We start from the raw sequence: 19,742 nt of genomic DNA, 5'->3' as shown, positions 1-19,742 counted from the left end.
GCCGGCGCCCCCCTTGGTTCCGGTGGGGGCCCGGCTGCGCGACTTTTTTCCCAAATGGGCCGAGATCACGTCCGATCAGTGGGTCCTGGAGGTGGTGCGGGACGGTTATGCCCTGGAGTTCGCCCGCTCTCTGCCGGATTTTTTCCTCGCTTCTCCGTGTCAGACTCCTGGGAAGACGCTGGCGTTTCGCCAGACCCTTCAGCGCTTGCTAGATCTCAGGGCAGTAGTTCCAGTGCCCCCCCCGGAGTGGGGCACGGGCAGGTACTCCATTTACTTTGTGGTGCCCAAGAAGGAGGGGACTTTTCGGCCCATCCTCGATTTGAAAGGGGTCAACAGGGCTCTCAAGGTTCCCTCTTTCCGTATGGAAACGCTGCGGTCGGTCATTCTGGCGGTTCAGCCGGGGGAGTTTCTCACTTCTCTCGATCTGACGGAGGCCTACTTGCATGTTCCTATTCGGACCTCTCATCAGCGTTTCCTGCGCTTTGCGATCTTGGGTCGGCACTATCAGTTCTGTGCGCTTCCCTTTGGGCTGGCCACGGCTCCCCGGACGTTCACCAAGGTGATGGTGGTCGTCGCGGCAGCCTTGCGGTCGGAGGGCATCCTGGTACACCCCTACCTGGACGACTGGTTAATTCGGGCCAAGTCGTTGCAGGAAAGCTCCCGGGTTACGGCTCGGGTGGTGGAGTTTCTCCGGTCGCTGGGCTGGGTGGTCAACCTTTCCAAGAGTCGGTTGGTTCCGGCTCAGCGTCTGGAGTACCTCGGGGTGCTGTTCGACACCTCCTTGGGGAAGGTCTTCCTCCCAGAGGCCCGGGTGAGCAAATTGCAGTCTCAGATTCGCCTGCTTTTGGCGTCCCGGTGTCCTCGGGCGCGAGATTTCCTCCAGGTCCTGGGGTCGATGGCGGCATCCCTGGACGTGGTGAGGTGGGCGCGGGCCCACATGCGTCCTCTCCAGTATGCTCTGCTCCGGAGGTGGTCTCCCCAGAGGCACGGGATGGATGTTCCGGTTCCCCTGCGAGGCTTGGCGCGCTGCAGTCTGCGTTGGTGGCTCCGGACCCCTCACCTAGTTCAGGGGGTGGGTCTGGATCTTCCGCAGTGGACGGTGCTCCTTACGGATGCGAGTCTCCTGGGTTGGGGGGCCCAGTGTCTGGGTCACTCAGCTCAGGGAACCTGGTCCACGGAGGAGGCCTCCTGGTCGATCAACGTGTTGGAGACCAGGGCGGTCCGGCTAGCGCTGTTGGCTTTCCACTCCCTTTTGTTGGGCAAGTCGGTCAGAGTCCTGTCGGACAATGCCACGGCGGTGGCTTATGTCAATCGTCAGGGGGGCACCAAGAGCACTCTGGTGGCGCAGGAGGCGGCTCGGCTCATGGTTTGGGCGGAGTCGCATCTTCTGGACCTCTCGGCCTCTCACATTGCCGGGGTAGAAAACGTTCAGGCGGACTTCCTCAGTCGTCACTTCTTGGATCCGGGAGAGTGGTGTCTCGGCGCCGAGGCGTTTCAGTTGCTAGTGCGTGCTTGGGGGCAGCCCCTGATGGATCTGATGGCTACAAGTGGCAACGCCAAAGTACCCCGCTTCTTCAGTCGTCGCAGGGACGGTCTGGCCGAGGGTCTGGATGCTCTGGTCCAACCGTGGCCAACGGAGGGGCTGTTGTATGTGTTCCCTCCGTGGCCATTAGTAGGCAGAGTACTGCTTCGCATTGTTCGCCATCCGGGGCTGGTGGTCTTGGTGGCTCCGGATTGGCCTCGTCGTCCGTGGTATGCGGATCTGGTGAGGCATCTGGTGGCGGATCCTCTTCCTCTGCCTCTCGAGTGCGATCTTCTGACGCAGGGTCCCATTCCCATGTTCGACCCGTCTCCCTTTTGTCTTACGGCTTGGCTCTTGAAAGGGGCCGCCTGAGTAAGAAGGGATATTCCGACAAGGTGATCTCTACACTTTTGGGGTCCCGGAGGCTTTCTACCTCTCGGGCTTATGTACGGGTTTGGCGTCTTTTTGAGGAATGGTGCCGAGCGCGGGGAGTGGTCTCCTTTCGCGCTTCTCTGCCTAACATTCTAGAGTTTTTGCAGGATGGCCTGGATAGGGGCCTGGCCTGGTCTTCTCTTCGGGTTCATCTGGCGGCCCTGTCGGCTTTTCGGGGGCTGGTGACAGGTCAGCGTTTGTCAGCCATTCCTGATGTGATTCGCTTTCTTAGGGCGGCCAAGTTGATCAGGCCTCCCATAAGGCCCTCGATTCCCTCTTGGGATCTCAATCTGGTTCTCTCTGTTCTAGTGCGCCCTCCTTTCGAGCCGTTGGATGGCTGTTCGTTGAAGGACCTTACGCTGAAGTCGGTCTTTTTGGTGGCCATTACTTCCGCTAGACGGGTGTCTGAGCTACAGGCTTTCTCTTGTAGGGCTCCCTTCCTGGAGTTTTCGAAGGAGCGGGTTGTTTTGCGGCCTGTTCCTTCCTTTCTGCCGAAGGTAGTTTCTCCTTTTCATGTCAATCAATCGGTGGTCCTCCCGGTCTTGGGTAGTCGGGAGGGTTCTTCTGAGCAACGACAGCTGCGCATGTTGGATGTCGGTCGGGTCCTCCATGCTTATGTGCAGCGGACCCGGGATTTTCGGAGCTCCGATCATCTCTTTGTGCTTCTGGCGGGTCCTCGTCGGGGGGCTGGCGCTTCTAAGGCTACTATTGCGCGTTGGATCAAGGAGATGATTGCTTCCGCTTATCTTCTGAGTAAGAAGCCGGTTCCGGAGTTTCTCAAGGCTCATTCCACTAGGGGTCAGGCGGCTTCTTGGGCTGAGTCGTCGCTCGTGCCTCCGGTGGATATTTGTAAGGCTGCGGTTTGGTCCTCCTTGCATTCATTTGTTCGGCATTATCGGGTAGATGTTCAGGCGCGTCGGGACGCGGTGTTCGGTGAGCGTGTTCTGGTATCGGCCCTTCGGGGGTCCCGCCCGTGAGAGGGACTGCTTTGGTACGTCCCAATCGTAAAGTTAACCTCTACTGGTCTGGAGAGTGCTAAAGAAGGAGAAATTAGGTTCTTACCTGCTAATTTACTTTCTTTTAGCTTCTCCAGACCAGTAGAGGTCCCCACCCTGTCTGTTGTTGTTGTTGTTGGGGCTGTTGCGCGGGCAGTTTTTGGTTTTTGCTGCGGGTTCTAGTATTTTTCTAGGGCCGGGGAGAATTGAAGAACAGCGGCTGTGGCTCGGCTGGCTTAGCTGGCGAGCTGTGGGGACCTTCTTCCTTCGGGAATTTCTCCTCTGCATTTTCCAACAGCATTTTTGGGTATGTTATTTGTTACTCCTTTCGGAGTATTGTTTTTTCTCTCTGTTGTTTTCCAGTTCTTGGTTCTGCTTGGCTATTCGGCAGACTGAGGGAAATAGAGAGGAGGGGCTAGGATATACTGTCCCAAAGTTTTGTTTTCAGTCTCCACCTGCTGGTCATGATTAGATATATACCCAATCGTAAAGTTAACCTCTACTGGTCTGGAGAAGCTAAAAGAAAGTAAATTAGCAGGTAAGAACCTAATTTCTCCTTTGTTGGTGATCCTAGATGTCCATAACGAGTGGTATAACAAGATTAATAAACCATAGAAGTCTTCTCCAGCACCACAGCTCAAAGGCATCAATTTTTCTTCTATCTGCTTTCGTTAGTGTCCATGTCTCGCAGCTATATATTGCAATTGGGAATACAATGGCAGTGATCTGTCTTTGCATGATGGTGACTGAAACATCCTTGCACTTCCATATTTGTCATACTGCACAGGAGAATCACCTCCACGAGCTAGTCACAAGCAAACAAACAGTGGAGATGTCCAAGGAAAACTGGTGAGCTGATGTGTTTCATGGCTCTCTTTATTCAATCAATGACTCAACATTTACATGTTTCAGCCCAACTTTCCTGCATCAGAAGTCTACAAACCATAGACACATGAATATTATTTGCAGAAATGTACATTCAAAAACAATTATAACATTAAAACCATAGCTAAAACCTTAAACTTTAATAATCCAAAAATATTTCCAATTAAGAATTTTAAAATACACCAAATAAATGTAAAAGATAAATATATGGGGAACAAATGATATTAAACACAACCAACAGAATTACTACTAAAACAAATAAAAATAAAATTGTTTAAAAACGAATCAGTAAAAGAAGTAAAAAAGGACATTAATAGAAAATATTTAAACATAAAATACAAAAACATGGTGATATGCTACTGATGCCACATAAAAAAGTGCACGTACTTGTGTCTCTCTTATGAGAGAAGGCAATCATAGCCAATAAAGTATATGAATAAAACATAAGTAAGTACACATACCTTGTGCCTTTTAGAGTCAATGCTCACATTTGATAATTCCAAGGTTTACCTCGTTATATATCATGAGCATATGTCACCTTATGCAGTGCTATAAGGAAAAAAAAATCATAAGGGATAAAACCATAGCTAAGCCATTAAGTCAGAAGATTTGAAGCCACATGTTTCAAAAACCGATCCAAAGCCAAAGATACCCCATCGAGTGACACACTGAAATACGTGTGAGCCGAATTACCAATATTAAGCATGAAAACTTGAGTCAGAAAATATGCTCGTAACTTCGTTAGTGGCTGGGAGATATACGCATAGTAAATACTAGGTTGTAACACCAAACTGTTTGTGATTGTTGCAGGAAGATGGCATGTCCCTCAAGAGATTATATGTCAGGGACTGAGGAGCTGTGCGATAATCAAAAAAACATATATATAATCGCTGTGTGTGCCGGCTTATACAATCTGATTGCACTAGTTAAGAACATGGCTAAGCAAAAACTAAAGTTACAATCACGAATGTCAGGCAGGAGAATGGTTTTAAGCACATTGTATTTCTTTCCTTCACTTCCCTTTCGGGCTCGTTTGTTAGGTTATATGTGACTTGTCTATGTTATTTGTACTTACTCCCTGTATATGGTGGTGTATTTTTTTAGATTTGTTCATCGCTTTTTATTAAGATTAAGCGATTCATCAAATTTTGAATAAAACTTGAAAACCATATTTACAAATAATGGCGCCAAGTACTAAGAGCAACAAACGCATGCAGTAAGCTCATCAATGCCAAATCATAACAAATTAACGCAACACTGCCTAGGCGAAGGATGTTTAAAAGTGAATAAAAAAGAAAACTCCACAAAACTCTTATGTTGTGGCTCAAGTCAAATGCATCTGCAGTCGCATGTGCTTAAAGGCAAACATGGCTATTTACCTAAGCTTGTTTTTCTGAATCCCCTTTTTGTGAATTCAGTGTATCTTTCTTGTTCTTATTTTTAACGATGTTGCCAGTAACAAGTTAATATATGTGCATTGCAGGGAGCTTGTAGCACATTAGATTTTTGCCACAAGGGAAAAGGCAATACTGGATCTGGTCCTCACAAATGGGAGAGAGTATCTCTAATGTTCGAGTGGGTGCTCACCTGGGAAATAGTGATCATCAAACAGTTTGATATAATAGCTAAAGTGGAGAGCAGCCGCACAATACTTAAAGTCCTAGATTTCAGACGTACGGACTTTAATAAAATGGGAGAGTACCTCAAGAAAGAGCTGTTAGGATGGAAGGACATAAGAGAAGTGGAAAAACAGTGGTCTAAGCTGAAAGAAGCGATAAAAATGGCTATGGACCTTTATGTGAAGAAAATAAATAAAAACAAGAGAAAAAGGAAACCGATATGGTTCGCCAAAGTAGTGATGGAGAAAATAAAGGCAAAAGAGTTGGGCGTTCCTGAAATATTAAAAAATAAAAATTCCAAGAAGAGGATTATAGAAAGGACTACCGGGTGACACTGAAAGAAGCCAAGAGAGAGATACGTCTGGCAAAAGCACAAATGGCTAAAAATGTAAAAAGGGAGACAAAAATTTTTTCAGATATATTAGTGAAAGGAGGAAGATGAACAATGGAATTGCTAAACTAAAAGATACTGGGAACCGATATGTGGAGAGTGATGAGGAAAAAGCAAATGTGCTAAACAAATACTTCTGTTCTGTTTTTACGGAAGAAAATCCCGGAGAAGGACCGAGATTGTCTGGCAAAGTTACACAAGAAAATGGAGTAGATTCTGCGCCGTTCACAGAAGAAAGTGTTTGTGAACAATTTGAAAAATTGAAGGTGAACAAAACGATGGGACCAGACAGGATCCATCCCAGGATACTGAGGGAGCTCAGAGATGTTCTGGTGGGTCCTATTAAAGACTTGTTCAACAAATCTCTGGAGACGGGAGTGGTTCCTGGGGATTGGAGAAGAGCAGATGTCCCTATTCACAAAAGTGGTCACAGAGATGAAGCGGGAAACTATAGGCTGGTAAGCCTCACTTTGGTTGTTGGAAAAATAATGGAAGTGTTGCAAAAGAAAGGATAGTGAACTTCCTAGAATCTAATGGGTTACAGGATCTGAGGCAACATGGCTTTACTAAAGATAAATCGTGCCAAACGAACCTGATTGAATTTTTTGTTTGGGTAACCAGAGAACTGGATCAAGGACATATACTAGATGTAATTTACTTAGATTTCGGCAAAGCCTTTGACCTTGTTCCTCATAGGAGGATCTTGAACAAATTTGAAGGGCTGAAGTTAGGACCCAAAGTGGTGGACTGGATTAGAAACTGGTTGTCGGACAGATGCCAGAGGGTGGTGGTTAATGGAAGTCGCTCGGAGGAAGGAAAGGTGAGTAGTGGAGTCGCTCAGGGTTCAGTGCTAGGGCTGATCCTGTTCAATATGTTTGTGAGTGACATTGCTGATGGGATAGAAGGAAAGGTTTGCCTTTTTGCGGATGATACCAAGATTTGTAACAGAGTAGACACTGAGGAGGAATGGAAAACATGAAAAAGGATCTGCAAAAGTTAGAGGAATGTCTAATTTATCCCAGGACAAGCAGGCAGCCTATTCTCACATATGGGTGACATCACCAATGGAGCTCGGATGCGGACAGCCTTGCAAGCAGATTTGCATGTAGAAACGTAGAAGTTTCGAGTCAGCTGCACCGTGCATGCGCGAGTGCCTTCCCGCCCAGCGCAGGGCGAGTCTCCTCAGTTCTTCGCAGAGCCGAGAAGTCCGTCTTTGACTCTCTGCGTTTAACTTTGTTACTTCGTGCCTTCTCTCACCGTGGTTTGTGTTTATTTTCTTCACAAATCGCTGTGTTCTTTTCTAGTTGTTTTTTTATTATTATTATTATTATTTATTTATCACATTTTCCATAAAAAATATCAAGTATCCACTTGTACAGAAAGATAGTTATCTAAAGAACACAAAATACAAAAATTTTATTATATTTAACACTATCAAAAAGAAATATAGCTTAACTCCAGCTCAAGTCCACAAATCATAGATCCAAGAAGTAATAACAGCGAGCATTAATATAAAGAAAGAAAAACAGGAAATTCAGGAAGTTCAGTCAGCTGAAAAGTATCCAAATTAATTCAATGAGCTCTCATGATGTCCCTGCATTCAGGCGCGCAGCCGACAAGAAGGTAGTCAGTTGTGTAGGGTCAAAGAAAACGTATTTTTGCTTTTGATATATTATCACACATTTACATGGGTGTCTTAAAAAGAAAGAAGCTCCAAGCGCAATAACTCCCGGTTTTAAGATCAGAAATTCTCGACGTCGTTTTTGGGTTTCTCGTGCCAGGTCAGGAAACATTTGTATTTTGTATCCCAAGAATTCTTTTAATTTATTTTTAAAGTAAAGTCTTAATAACCATTGTTTATCTGGTGCCAAGGCGACTGTGAGAAGTAAAGTTGCTGGTGTCACGGTTTCCCTGTCCGACTGTTCCAAAATTGTTGAAATGTCTAATAACTTTTGGTCCATTGGTAATTCCTGTAATTTTGAATGTTGTCCGTCTTCCCTTCGTATAGGCAAATAGTAGACCTGGGTAAACGGCGGCAGCAGTTCTTCTGAAATTCCCAATATCTCTATCATATATCGTTTCAGCATATCTCGCGGAGGTATTGTTGCCACTCTAGGAAAGTTAATTAGTCTAAGATTATTATTGCGAGAAATATTGTCCAATGCTTTCAATTTCCTTCTCAAGTTTGTATTATCTCGCATTAATGTTTCTGTTAGCTGTTTGGTGACCGTATTTGAATTTTTTAATTCTTGCATATCAGTCTGTATATTTGTTATATGTATATCGTGGGTATTTAATTTTTGTTCAACTTGGCACAATTGAGGCTTAATAGATTTGGCCAGATCTGCCACTAGATCCCAAATTGCTTCTAGGGTTATTTCTTGGGGCTTATCTATTGTAGTGTATTTTTTAGGCACAGTTTTACACAATTCAACTGACCTCTCCTCTTGTAGGTGTCCCTCCTGAATGCTGTTGTTGATAACATCCTCAGACACCTCAGGGCTCTCCAAACGGGAGTCCTGCTCCAAATCCAAGCTCCCCTCTCTGATTTTCAAAGCCTCACAGGAGGGGAGCTCACCGCCTTCCAGTAGCTCCTCCTTTTGTGGGGAGCTGGCTGTCCGAGGCAGTGGGGGAGGTGCTCTAGCGCCGGGGCTAAGGGAGATCTCTAGTCCCGGGGAGATCGCCTGCAGCTCGCCACCAAGTGCCTCCATCGGGTGAGCCGACGCCGCCACAGATACTGCCTGCATCCGACGAAGAAGTTCGTCGATACTGCTGACTCTGACGGGGTCAGGGCGCCGCGAGGCTGCAGCGGCGCTTCAGCCCCTTCGTTTTGGCATTCTGAGCAACAAAGAAAAGTTTGTTGAAGAAACAGGTAAATCGTTTAATCGCCCGAAAGTCTGAGCCAGAACGCTCAGCTAACCGTCCCTGCGGCCATCTTGGATCCTGTAGCTTTTTCTAGTTTTTTTAAAAAAATCTTATTTTATTTTCTTCCGTTTGACTGGTGGGGCAGGCCGCTCGGCCGCAGCCCACAGGCTTCAACTTCGCTGGGGCTATTATTTCTCCTATGTCCTGACCAGCAACGGGCTTCAAGAAGTGTAGCTACCTGGTCCTCGGTTCATACGTTCACCTCTCACTATTGTCTGGATGTTTTCTCCAGACGGGATGGCCATTTTGGCCAGAGGATATTACAAAATTTATTCACTTAAGTTGCCAACGCTCCCACCATCCCATTCTGGTTAGCTTGGAGGTCACCCATATGTGAGAATAGGCTGCCTGCTTGTCCTGGGATAAAGCACAGTTACTTACCGTAACAGATAGCACTCTTACCGTAACAGTTATTATCCAGGGACAGCAGGCAGCTATTCTCACAACCCAGCCACCTCTCCTTGTTAGCTTCTCTGCTAGCTATCTGAACTGAGGAAACTCGACCTGTGCTGGGCGGGAAGGCACTCGTGCATGCGCGGTGCGGCTGACTCGGAACTTCTACGTTTCTGCAAGCAAGTCTGCTTGCGAGGCTGTCCGCATCTGGGCTTCGTTGGTGACGTCACCCATATGTGAGAATAGCTGCCGGCTCTCCCTGGATAACAACTGTTACGGTAAGTGTGCTATCTGGCAACTAAAATTCAGTGCAAAGAAATGCAGAGTAATTCATTTGGGGATTAATAATTGGAAGGAACCGTATGTGCTGGGAGGTGAGAGGCTGATATGCACGGATGGGGAGAGGGACCTTGGGGTGATAGTGTCTGAAGATCTGAAGGTGAAGAAACAATGTGACAAGGAGGTGGCTGCTGCCAGAAGGATGCTGGGCTTTATAACCAGTAAAAGAAAGAAGGTGTTGATGCCCCTGTATAGGTTGTTGATGAGGCCCCACTTAGAGTATTGTGTTCAGTTTTGGTGACCATATCTGGCGAAGGACATAAGAAGACTAGAAGCAGTCAAGAGGAGGGCAACGAAAATGATAGGAGGTTTGCGCCAAGAGATGTATGAAGAAAGACTGGAAGCCCTGAATATGTATACCCTAGAGGAAAGGAGGGACAGGGGAGATATGATTCAGACATTTAAGTACATAGAACAAAATCTTTTCCAGAGAAAGGAAAATGGTAAAGATTAAGATTCCTAGACACAACAGTACTGACACAGGACAGGCGGAGGAGACAGACTCGGAAATGGTAGAAAAAATCAAACAAGGATGTAAGACAGACAATGTAATGATCATGGGAGACTTAAACTTCCCAGGGATAGACTGGAACCTGGGAAACTCAAACTGTGGCAAAGAAACAAAGTTCCTAGAAATGATAGGGGACTGCTTCCTAGAACAAATGGTGGGAGAGCCGACAAGGGGGAATGCCACCTTGGACTTGTTCCTAAATGGCATTACTGGTCAGACTAAAGAAGTAGAAGTCGAGGTCCTGCTAGGGACGAGCGATCACAACATGATCAACTTTAAACTCGACATTGGGAAGGGGAAACATATCAAAACCTTAACCACGACCCTCAACTTTAAGAAAGGAAGATATGATAGCATGAGAGCCATGGTAAAGAAACGGCTCAAGAAAAAGATGTACACATTTAAAAGGGTAGATCAAGCATGGTTCCTATTGAAAAATACTATCACGGAAGCACAAAATCTCTACATTCTGCAGATATCCAAAGGACAGAAAAATAAAAACAAAGGAGAACCAGCATGGCTTACTAAAGAGGTGAAGGATGCCATAAGAGAAAAGAAAAACTCCTTTAAAAAATGGAAACGCGAAAGAACAACCGAAGCTTGGAACAACCACAAAGACGATCAGAAGAAATGTCACAAGGCGGTGGGGGATGCCAAAAAGGTCTATGAAGAGAAAATAGCACAAGAGGCCAAAAACTTCAAGCCCTTTTTTAGATACGTAAAAGGGATAAAACCTGCAAAAGAGGCAGTAGGCCCGCTGGGCGACCAGGGAAGAAAAGGGTACATCAAAGAAGATAAACAAATTACAGACAGACTAAACTCCTTCTTTGCGTTTGTCTTTATGAAGGAAGACATTACATCAATACCTGAAACAGTGAAAGTGTTCAAGGGAGAAATAGAGGACAGCCTCACCTCAGTAGAAGTGGATTTGGACCAGATATACTACTAGATCGACAAACTTAAAAGTAACAAATCCCCTGGACTCGGATGGAATTCATCCAAGAGTATTAAAGGAACTGAAGGTAGAAATCGGAGAACTACTGCAAAACCTTGCTAACCTGTCAATTAGAACTGGACAGATACCGGACGACTGGAAGATAGTGAACGTCACCCCAATTTTCAAAAAAGGATCAAGAGGGGAACCGGGCAACTACACACCGGTGAGTCTTGCGTCTGTCCCTGGAAAGATGGTTGAAGCACTGATTAAAGATAGCATAGTCCGGCACTTGGATAAACATGACCTAATGAGAGCCAGTCAACATGGCTTCAGGAAAGGGAAGTCATGCTTGAAAAATTTACTACAATTCTTTGAAACAGTAAACAAACAAATCGATAACGGGGAGCCAGTGGACATAATATACTTGGACTTCCAGAAAGCGTTTGACAAAGTTCCACACGAAAGACTACTCAGGAAATTACAGAGCCACGGAATAGAGGGAGACATACTAAGGTGGATAGGCAAATGGCTGGAAAACAGAATGCAGAGAGTGGGTATAAATGGGAAGCTCTCAGACTGGGAGAAAGTGATTAGCGGTGTGCCCCAGGGCTCGGTTCTTGGGCCCATCTTATTTAATATTTTCATCAACGACCTAGAAGAAGGAACATCGAGTGAAATCATCAAGTTTGCAGACGACACGAAGTTATGTCGGGCAATCAGATCACAAAAGGACAACGAGGAACTACAGAGAGATTTGAGCCAGTTAGAGAGATGGGCAGAGAAATGGCAGATGAAGTTTAATGTGGAAAAATGCAAGGTAATGCATTTGGGCATAAAGAACAAAGAGCACGAGTATAGCATGTCAGGTGCAACCCTGGGTAAGAGCGAACAAGAAAAGGACCTGGGGTACTGATAGATAGGACCCTGAAACCGTCAGCACAATGTGCGGCGGCGGCGGCAAAGAAAGCAAATAGAATGTTGGGCATGATAAAGAAGGGAATCACGAGTAGATCGGAGAGGATCATAATGCCGCTTTATAGAGCAATGGTCAGACCACACTTGGAATACTGTGTCCAACACTGGTCTCCCTACCTAAAGAAAGATATAAAGCTGCTGGAGAGGGTGCAGAGGCGAGCAACGAAGCTGATAAAAGGTATGGAGAACTTGAACTACAAAGAACAACTTAGAAAACTGGGACTGTTCTCCCTTAAGAAGAGGAGACTGCGAGGGGATCTGATTGAGACTTTTAAAATAATAAAAGGAATCGACAAGATAGAGCAGGATAAGTTATTTACGATGTCAAATGTGACTAGGACAAGAGGTCATGGACTGAAGCTGAGGGGGGACAAGCCCAGGACAAATGCCAGGAAGTTCTACTTCACACAGCGAGTGGTGGACACCTGGAACGCTCTCCCGGTGGAGATTGCTGCAGAACCCACCGTTCTAGGATTTAAGGCCAAGTTAGATGCACATCTCCTCAAAAGATGCATAGAAGGATATGGGTGACTAAGTTTTTGCCAGGTTACACTTGGACGGGCCTCCGCGTGAGCGGATCGCCGGACTTGATAGACCTAAGGTCTGATCTGGAGATGGCAGTTCTTATGTAAAACACCAGAGGGCATAATTTGCGGCTGAGGGGGGTTGAAGACTCGAGAAATGTAAGGAAATTCTTCTATACGGAGAGGGTGGTGGACGCTAGGAATGCGCTCCCGAGAGAGTTGGTGGAGAAGAAAACGGTGACAGTTCAAAAAAATGTGAGATGAATACAGAGGATCTAGAATCAGAAAATAATAGTAAATATTGAAGAATTAAGGCCAGTACTAGTCAGACTTGCACAGTCTGTGTCTGTATATGGCCGTTTGGTTGAGGATGGGCTGGGGAAGGCTTCGATGGCTGGGATGGGCTGGAGTGAGCTTTGAAGGAGACTTCATTAATTGAAACTTATGCCCAGTACCGGGCAAAGCTTTGGATTCTTGCCCAAAAATAGATAAGAAGAAGAAATAAAATTTAAATTAAATCAGGTTGGGCAGACTGGATGGACCATTCGGATCTTTATCTGCTGTCATCTACTATTTTACCTGCTTGCGATTGTTGCTACCCTCATTTTGGCTTGACGCTGTGTTTTGGCGTTTGATGTCATCAATAAGTATAAGGACTCTTCGGACTGGTGGCTATGTTTGCTTGTGTTTTGATTTAGTTTTGGTAGTCTTCAGTTGATTTTGCAGCTGAGAGAATTGCATTGCCAAGCAATGTGTTTTTATTTCTGTAGAGGCTTGAAACTAGGCCAAGCAACCCTCATCATTTACCCACTGGTTTTTACTACTTCCTGGATATAGAAGAGTGGTCCTTCGTGATTTAGGGATCTTGTTCTGAATGCACAGAGGAAATGTTTGATGTCTGTGTCTTTTTAAAATGGTCATTATAGGGATGGGAATAACAGGAAATGAATATATGTGTATGTTAAAGTATACCTGCTGTTTAGTGCATGCCCATTTCTCATCTTCTATGCATATTCACAAAATTTGTAAAGTATATACTTAAATGTGAACTCCTCTCAATCCCTTTGTAAAGTTATGCATGTGTGGTTTTCTAACAGCGTATTTCTGCATGGGAAACACTGTTTTATCAGACACATGACTTTTTTAAAACTTATCCAATTTTAGAGAGCTCATTCAGAAGGTTGCAAGATTTTCAGTTTCTTTCAGAGATTTCTTAGAATTAAGGGTCAGCTTGCAAAACTGGGCATGTTGCACCAGTATATTTTTGTGCCTGCATTGAAGATACACATAGCAATTGAAATATGTGGTCTCCAAGAAGCATACTTTGACTTGCCTGACCTACCTCCTCCCCTATTATGTTCTGGTGAAAGTATGTGTGGTATGAACAGTGTGTGTACTTTTACCTGTAAAAGTGGGAAGGGATGGCAAGGGCCAATAATCAAAATAGTGCTTTTGTGCTGGCCCCTTTTAACGTTTTTGTGCTTTTTCTCACCTTGCTTGGCAGGTGTTGATGTCGAGTTGTTCTCAGTGCAGAGGATGTGAGGCGCTGGTGTATGACGAAGAGATCATGGCTGGCTGGGCAGCAGACGATTCGAATCTGAACTCTACCTGTCCTTTCTGCAAGCACACCTTCCTGCCTCTCCTTAACATAGAGTTCAGGGATATGCGTGGCTCAGCCAGGTGAGTAGCACTTTTCAGTCTATCTGTACTTCATAGTTGGAGGTCTTATACTAAGCTGCGCTAAGAAATGAGTTTTCGTGCTTATACACAGGCAGTGTTCTCCCCAGAAATTTTTTCCAGCCGGGTGGCATGAAAAAGTAGCCGGGTGGGGCGGGACAGGGAAATTTGGTGGTGGGGAAAATTAAGGGCTCCTTTTACTAAGCTGCAATAGCGTTTTTAGCGCATGCAGAATTGCTGCACTACACGGCTAGAACTAACACCAGCTCAATGCTGGCATTAGTGTTTAGCACGTGCGGCAATTCTGCGAGAGCTAAACGCGTGGTAAAACTGCTAGCGCAGCTTAGTAAAAAGAGCCCTAAATGTGTACTATTTGTATTAGTTAATTATTATTAGTTATTTTCCAATGCTCAATATGGCAGCCTTTCTTAAGGTTTGACACTTGTTCCATAATTTTTTATTAAATTTAAGAAGTATCTAATTCTAGAAGTGAATAATTAGATATTTGCCATCTTTCAAATGGTATAGAGCAGCGTCTCTCAAACTTTTTTAACTCCGGCACACTAAACAGAGCAAATGTTTTTTGTGGCACACTAAATGCAGCAAATAGTTTTCATGGCTGGAAAAAATTTCTGGGGAGAACACTGTTGCCATTAGTTTTCAAGGTCCAATCACGTCAAAGACTGATGCTTATCTGAGCAGTTGTATAATAAAAAGAATGGATAAGATAACATGAGAAGTGAAGTTGTCATGAATCAGAGGGATACATACCCTGTAGGTCCTAAAAGCAGGCTTGTGGATTAGATATAAACTATGAAGGCAGTGGTGTACCTAGCATATGTGACACCCGAGGCCCATCATTTTTTTTACACCCCCCCCATCTGTATGAAAAACATGATTTTTAGTAACAATTCACACATCACACAAGAGTGTACCTAGGAAAAGGCAGCATCTTTCATACTGCACTGAGCAGTACAACATCAATATACCCATTGTAAAACTAAACAAGCCAGACTAGTACAGATCAATACTACACAGTCAATCCTAACTGAAAACCATGTCTTTCGAACACACAGAACACAGAAAACACCTTCGCCTAGTATGGAATATGTAATCACAACTAACCCCTCTCCCTTTTACAAAACTATAATGTGGATTTTAGCCATGGTGGTAACAGCTCAGACTCTCATAGAATTCTGAGCAATTACCACCATGGCCGGTGCTAAAAAAAACCCTCTACAGTTTTGTAAAAGGGGGGATAAAATAGAAAAACGTAGACAAAGGTTAAATTGAACCACCATGAAGCTGGACTCTGTATACAATGCAATACCACAGAAACAGCGATGCATCTCCCCTAAAGCAAAAAAAAAATAAATAGAATTTTTTTTCTACATTGTCTTCTCTGGTTTCTGCTTTCCTCATAGTCTTGTCATCCACTTCCTTTCATCCACTGTCTTCCTTTCATCCACTGTCTACCCTCTGCCCCTTCTATATGGCATCTTCTCTCCTTGTATTCCCCTTCCATCTCTCCCTTCACCCCTATTATTCTAGCATCCATCTTCTTCCCTTCCCTCCTCCAATGGTCTGGCATCTCTCTCCTGTTCTTCCCTTCCCTCTCCCACATGCCCATTGTCTGGCATTTCACTCTCTCCTCTCCCTTCCCCCCACTTCCATCAGCATCTGCCCCCTTCCTTTCCCTCCAACCCAATTCCATCCAGTATCCTTCCCCCTTATGTCTCTCTCTCCTTTCCCTGCACACCAATTCCATCAGCATCTGCCCCCTTTCTCTCCCTCCAACCCCTTTCTCTCCCTCCCTCCATTCCATACCACCCTGACCCCCTTTTTCTCCCTCTAACACCCTTCTATGCTCCTCTCTCCCTCCAAACCAGCAAGGTCCCATGATGACTGCTTCTGTTGCCTCTGCCTCTGGAAGATGTAAGTGATGTTGGAGGGGGTGGGCCGGCAGACACAGGGAGTTGTGGCAAGGTTCCGCAATGACTGCAGCTGCCAGTCCACCCCTTCCGACGCCACTTACGTCTTCCGGAGGCAGAGGCGGCAAATGCAGTCATCGCAGGACCTTCCTGCACTTCAGTGTGGCTGCCAACTATGCTTCGGAATAAGTTCAGCAGCCACGCTGAGGTGCAGGTGCCATTTAGAGCAGCTCGGAAGTTCTGAATCCAGCCGGCTGTGTACCCCCCCCTAAGGATGGCACCCGGGGCGGTCTGCCACTGTATGAGGGGACAAAAAATAATAAAAAGAATGGATAACTTGACCGAATTAGACATGTCATACAATTATAACCACAAAAATATGTCATAAATTGTAATTCTAAACTCAAAAGACTCCAGACGAAAAATAGACTATAGAAAGGAAACCAGAAAAGACCGGGTAGATGAAAAGTGAAACCTGGGAAAGATCTAAATTATTGTTCAAATGAGCTTCTATTAAAACCAAAGAATAAAACCACAGCACTCGGGAAAGTAAAAAAGGGAGAGTAAAATGGACTTAACGAAAAGGTCTCTGCACTGATGAGATAAACTCGTACGCAGAATAAATATGAACACGCGACAGTGGGGCTATGATATTTGATCCATTGAAAGAGGTGTCAAAAAAGTGTCAACAGTGGATTGAATGCACACTGATAGGGGAGGGGCATCGGGCTGTTAAAAAAGGCTGCTTTAATAAATAAATACTGGTGAAAAACTAAATAAAAAACCAAAACCATGATAAAATGCCGAACCTGACTGCAAGTGGTAGTGAAAGTAGCATAAGGCACCCATAGTACTGTTAGTGCCAGAACTGCTTAGAATAAAGAACCGTGCTGTACATGAGGAGAAAAAAGAAAGAATGAGGTGATAAGATGTAAAGTGCTGGCCCCTCACTGCACCACTTGATAAAACTAAGGAGCAATGTTCTAGAGCAGGGGTGCCCACACTTTTTGGGCTTGCGAGCTACTTTTAAAATGACCAAGTCAAAATGATCTACCAACAATAAAATAAAAAAAAACATAAAGCACACTATACGCATAGAAAATGTTAATTATCATTCCTATTCCGGTGGTTTTTCAAAGAGGTCAAGGCAGATGACTCTCACTGTCACCTCAGTAACAACCATACAAAAATAGACAAATATACCCCCTCCCTTTTTACTAAACCACGATAGCAGTTTTTAGCGCAGGGAGCTGCGCTGAATGCCCAGCACTGCTCTCGATGCTCATAGGCTCCCTGCGCTAAAAACCTCTATTGTGGTTTAGTTAAAGGGGACCTTAGTGTAAAATATAGACAGCTGATATAAATTCAGACACATTTTAATCACTAAATTTAAAATAAAATCATTTTTCCTACCTTGTCTGGTGATTTCATGATTCTCTGGTTGCACTTTCTTCTTCTGACTGTGCATCCAATCTTTCTTCCCTTCTTTTAGCCTATATGCTTCCTCTCCTCCAGATCTCATTCCCTCCCCCAACTTTTCATTCCTCTCTCCCTGCCCTTTCTTTCTCTCTGCCTCCCTTTCTTTTTTTTTTTTCTGTTTCTCTTCTTTCCTTCTGTCTCCCTGCCTGCCCTTTTTCTTTCTTTCTCCCTGCCCTCCCCAAAACCACTGCCACTGCCATCGGGGACCAGGACCCAAACCGCCACCAATAACAGGCCCGAAAGCCAACGCCGCCCCAAGCTCTCCCTGCTTCGGCCGACCAGTATTCCTCTCCCCGAAGTCAATTCTGCCGTCGGGGAGAGGAAGGCTGATTGGCCCAAGATCGCGATCCACCTATTGGGGGAAATGCTGTCGGGTCCTGCCTTCGCGGAAACAGAAAGTAGGCAGGACCCGGCAGCAAGAAGAGCAAATGCTTCACTAACCTGTCTCCCGCCTTAGCCCGTAGCGAACGCTTGCTTCAGGGCTCTTAACATGTGCGTGCCGGCTTCCCTTCTCTCCCCCCCCCCCCAACATAACTTCCGGTTTTGGAGGGAAGAGAAGGGAAGCCGGCACGAACATGTTGAGAGCCCTAAAGCAAACGTTCGCTACGGGCTAAGGCAGGAGACAGGTTAGTGAAGCATTTGCTCTTCTTGCTGCCGGGTCCTGCCTACTTTCTGTTTCCGCGAAGGCAGGACCCGGCAGCATTTCCCTCAATAGAGCCCCGGAGCATAAGTTCGCTACGGGCTGAAATCTCCAAGCCGGGTTTTTTTGGTTGTTTTTTTTAATGTTCAGCAGCAGCGGAGGCAGCAGATGATAGCCGGGCGCTGGTCTAAATTAGCTGGGCGGACCGCCCAGCTAAAAGGCCCTAGGGAGAACACTGCACAGGTCTTTCCTGCACACTAAGCCCATTTCTTCCATGGCTGTAAAATAGCGCACAGCTAAAAATGAAACAAATAGAAAAAAAAGGCTAATGTTACCGTTAGCATGTAATTCAAAATAAACAATAGAAGCTATAATACTGCCCAAAATCAATAATGAATCCTCAAAGCAACGGGCAAGTATAAGAGTATTACCATTCAATTAAGTCCCAACAGCAAAAAAGAGATCATACTCCAAAGATAGACAGATCTGTAAGAAGTGAGGAAAAGGACCTCAAACACCCAGACCACAGGTCACACCCCAAGTCTTTAATGGGGTCATGAATATTATCACTGGGCCAGAAAAACCTCACTATTTTCTCAAAATTATCTTTTAATATTAGTTTTTTTTATTTTAAATTTTTTGCTGTCAAAAATAAATGTTGGATACTGCTAAATTGAAGAACTACAAAAATTGGAACACTTAACTTATGCTCCCAAGAGAGTCTGCCGTTTTATTCAATTGGCTTCTTCAGGGGTTTGTGTTTCTTGAATGTTCATTCAATACAGAAGAAGACAAATATCCAAAATCACAACTCCATAATCTTTAGGATCCTGGCAGGGCAAATTAATTTATAACACCCCCCCCCCCCTTCCCGGCTTATATTCAAGTCAACCTTTTTTTCCTCCTTTTTTGGAGGGAAAAAAGGTGCCTCTAAATAGGCTGCTTCGCTGCCTTCACCCAGCCGTCGGGGAATTCCCTCTGCCGCATCACTGATGATGTAATCAGTAACATGGCACATGGAAGGCCCCGGGAGAAGGCCACGAAGCAGCCTGTTTAGAGTGCTGCCGGCCCGACACTGCTCTGGAGGGAGGTATGTAGGTCTCACGGTTGGTAGGGTTCAGATGGGAGGGAAGGATTAGAGGGTCAGCGGGGGTTCGGCTGCACGGTGGAGATGGGGCAAAGCACTTCTGTCGGCAAATCCAGGGACTAGGGTGTATTTTTGGGGTAGGGCTTATATTAAGACCTACCCCGAAAATCATGCTAGGGCTTATTTTCAGGGTAGGTCTTATTTTTGGGGAAACACGGTAGTATTTGAAACCCATCCATTTTAATGTGCTATGATTGCTTCATAAAATGCTTACTACTGGAGAAGGGTTATGGAGATGAAAACTAGAGTCAGACTTTAGACTTTATTTGTATGATGAATTCTATGGGAAAATGCCCTAGTTCTGTACCATCATTGTGTGAGGAAGGCTCTCCCTCTCCACCGCCGGTGGCTTCACAGGCGCGTCCCTCAAACAATTAGCAGGGTCCAGCCCTTCATTTGTGGCGTCATCGCAGAGTGTTC

The 19,742-nt window shown here is 45.3% G+C and overlaps 1 protein-coding gene across 7 annotated transcripts in view; it reads left to right on the top strand.

Moving 5' to 3' along the window:
• The window catches only part of DENND4C (DENN domain containing 4C), a 318,792-nt gene that overhangs the window by 246,806 nt on the left and 52,244 nt on the right, over positions 1-19,742 (top strand). For all 7 annotated transcript variants that reach the window (XM_033919674.1, XM_033919664.1, XM_033919681.1 and 4 more), the window contains one exon: positions 13,953-14,128. In XM_033919674.1, coding sequence (XP_033775565.1) covers positions 13,953-14,128 — 176 coding nt within the window. The remainder of the gene's footprint in view (positions 1-13,952; positions 14,129-19,742) is intronic.

Source organism: Geotrypetes seraphini, chromosome 1 (assembly GCF_902459505.1).
Source record: "Geotrypetes seraphini chromosome 1, aGeoSer1.1, whole genome shotgun sequence".
Taxonomy (NCBI): Eukaryota; Metazoa; Chordata; class Amphibia; order Gymnophiona; family Dermophiidae; genus Geotrypetes; species Geotrypetes seraphini.
Note: the sequence above shows the minus strand (reverse complement) of the source record. Positions and strands in the feature narration are given on the sequence as shown.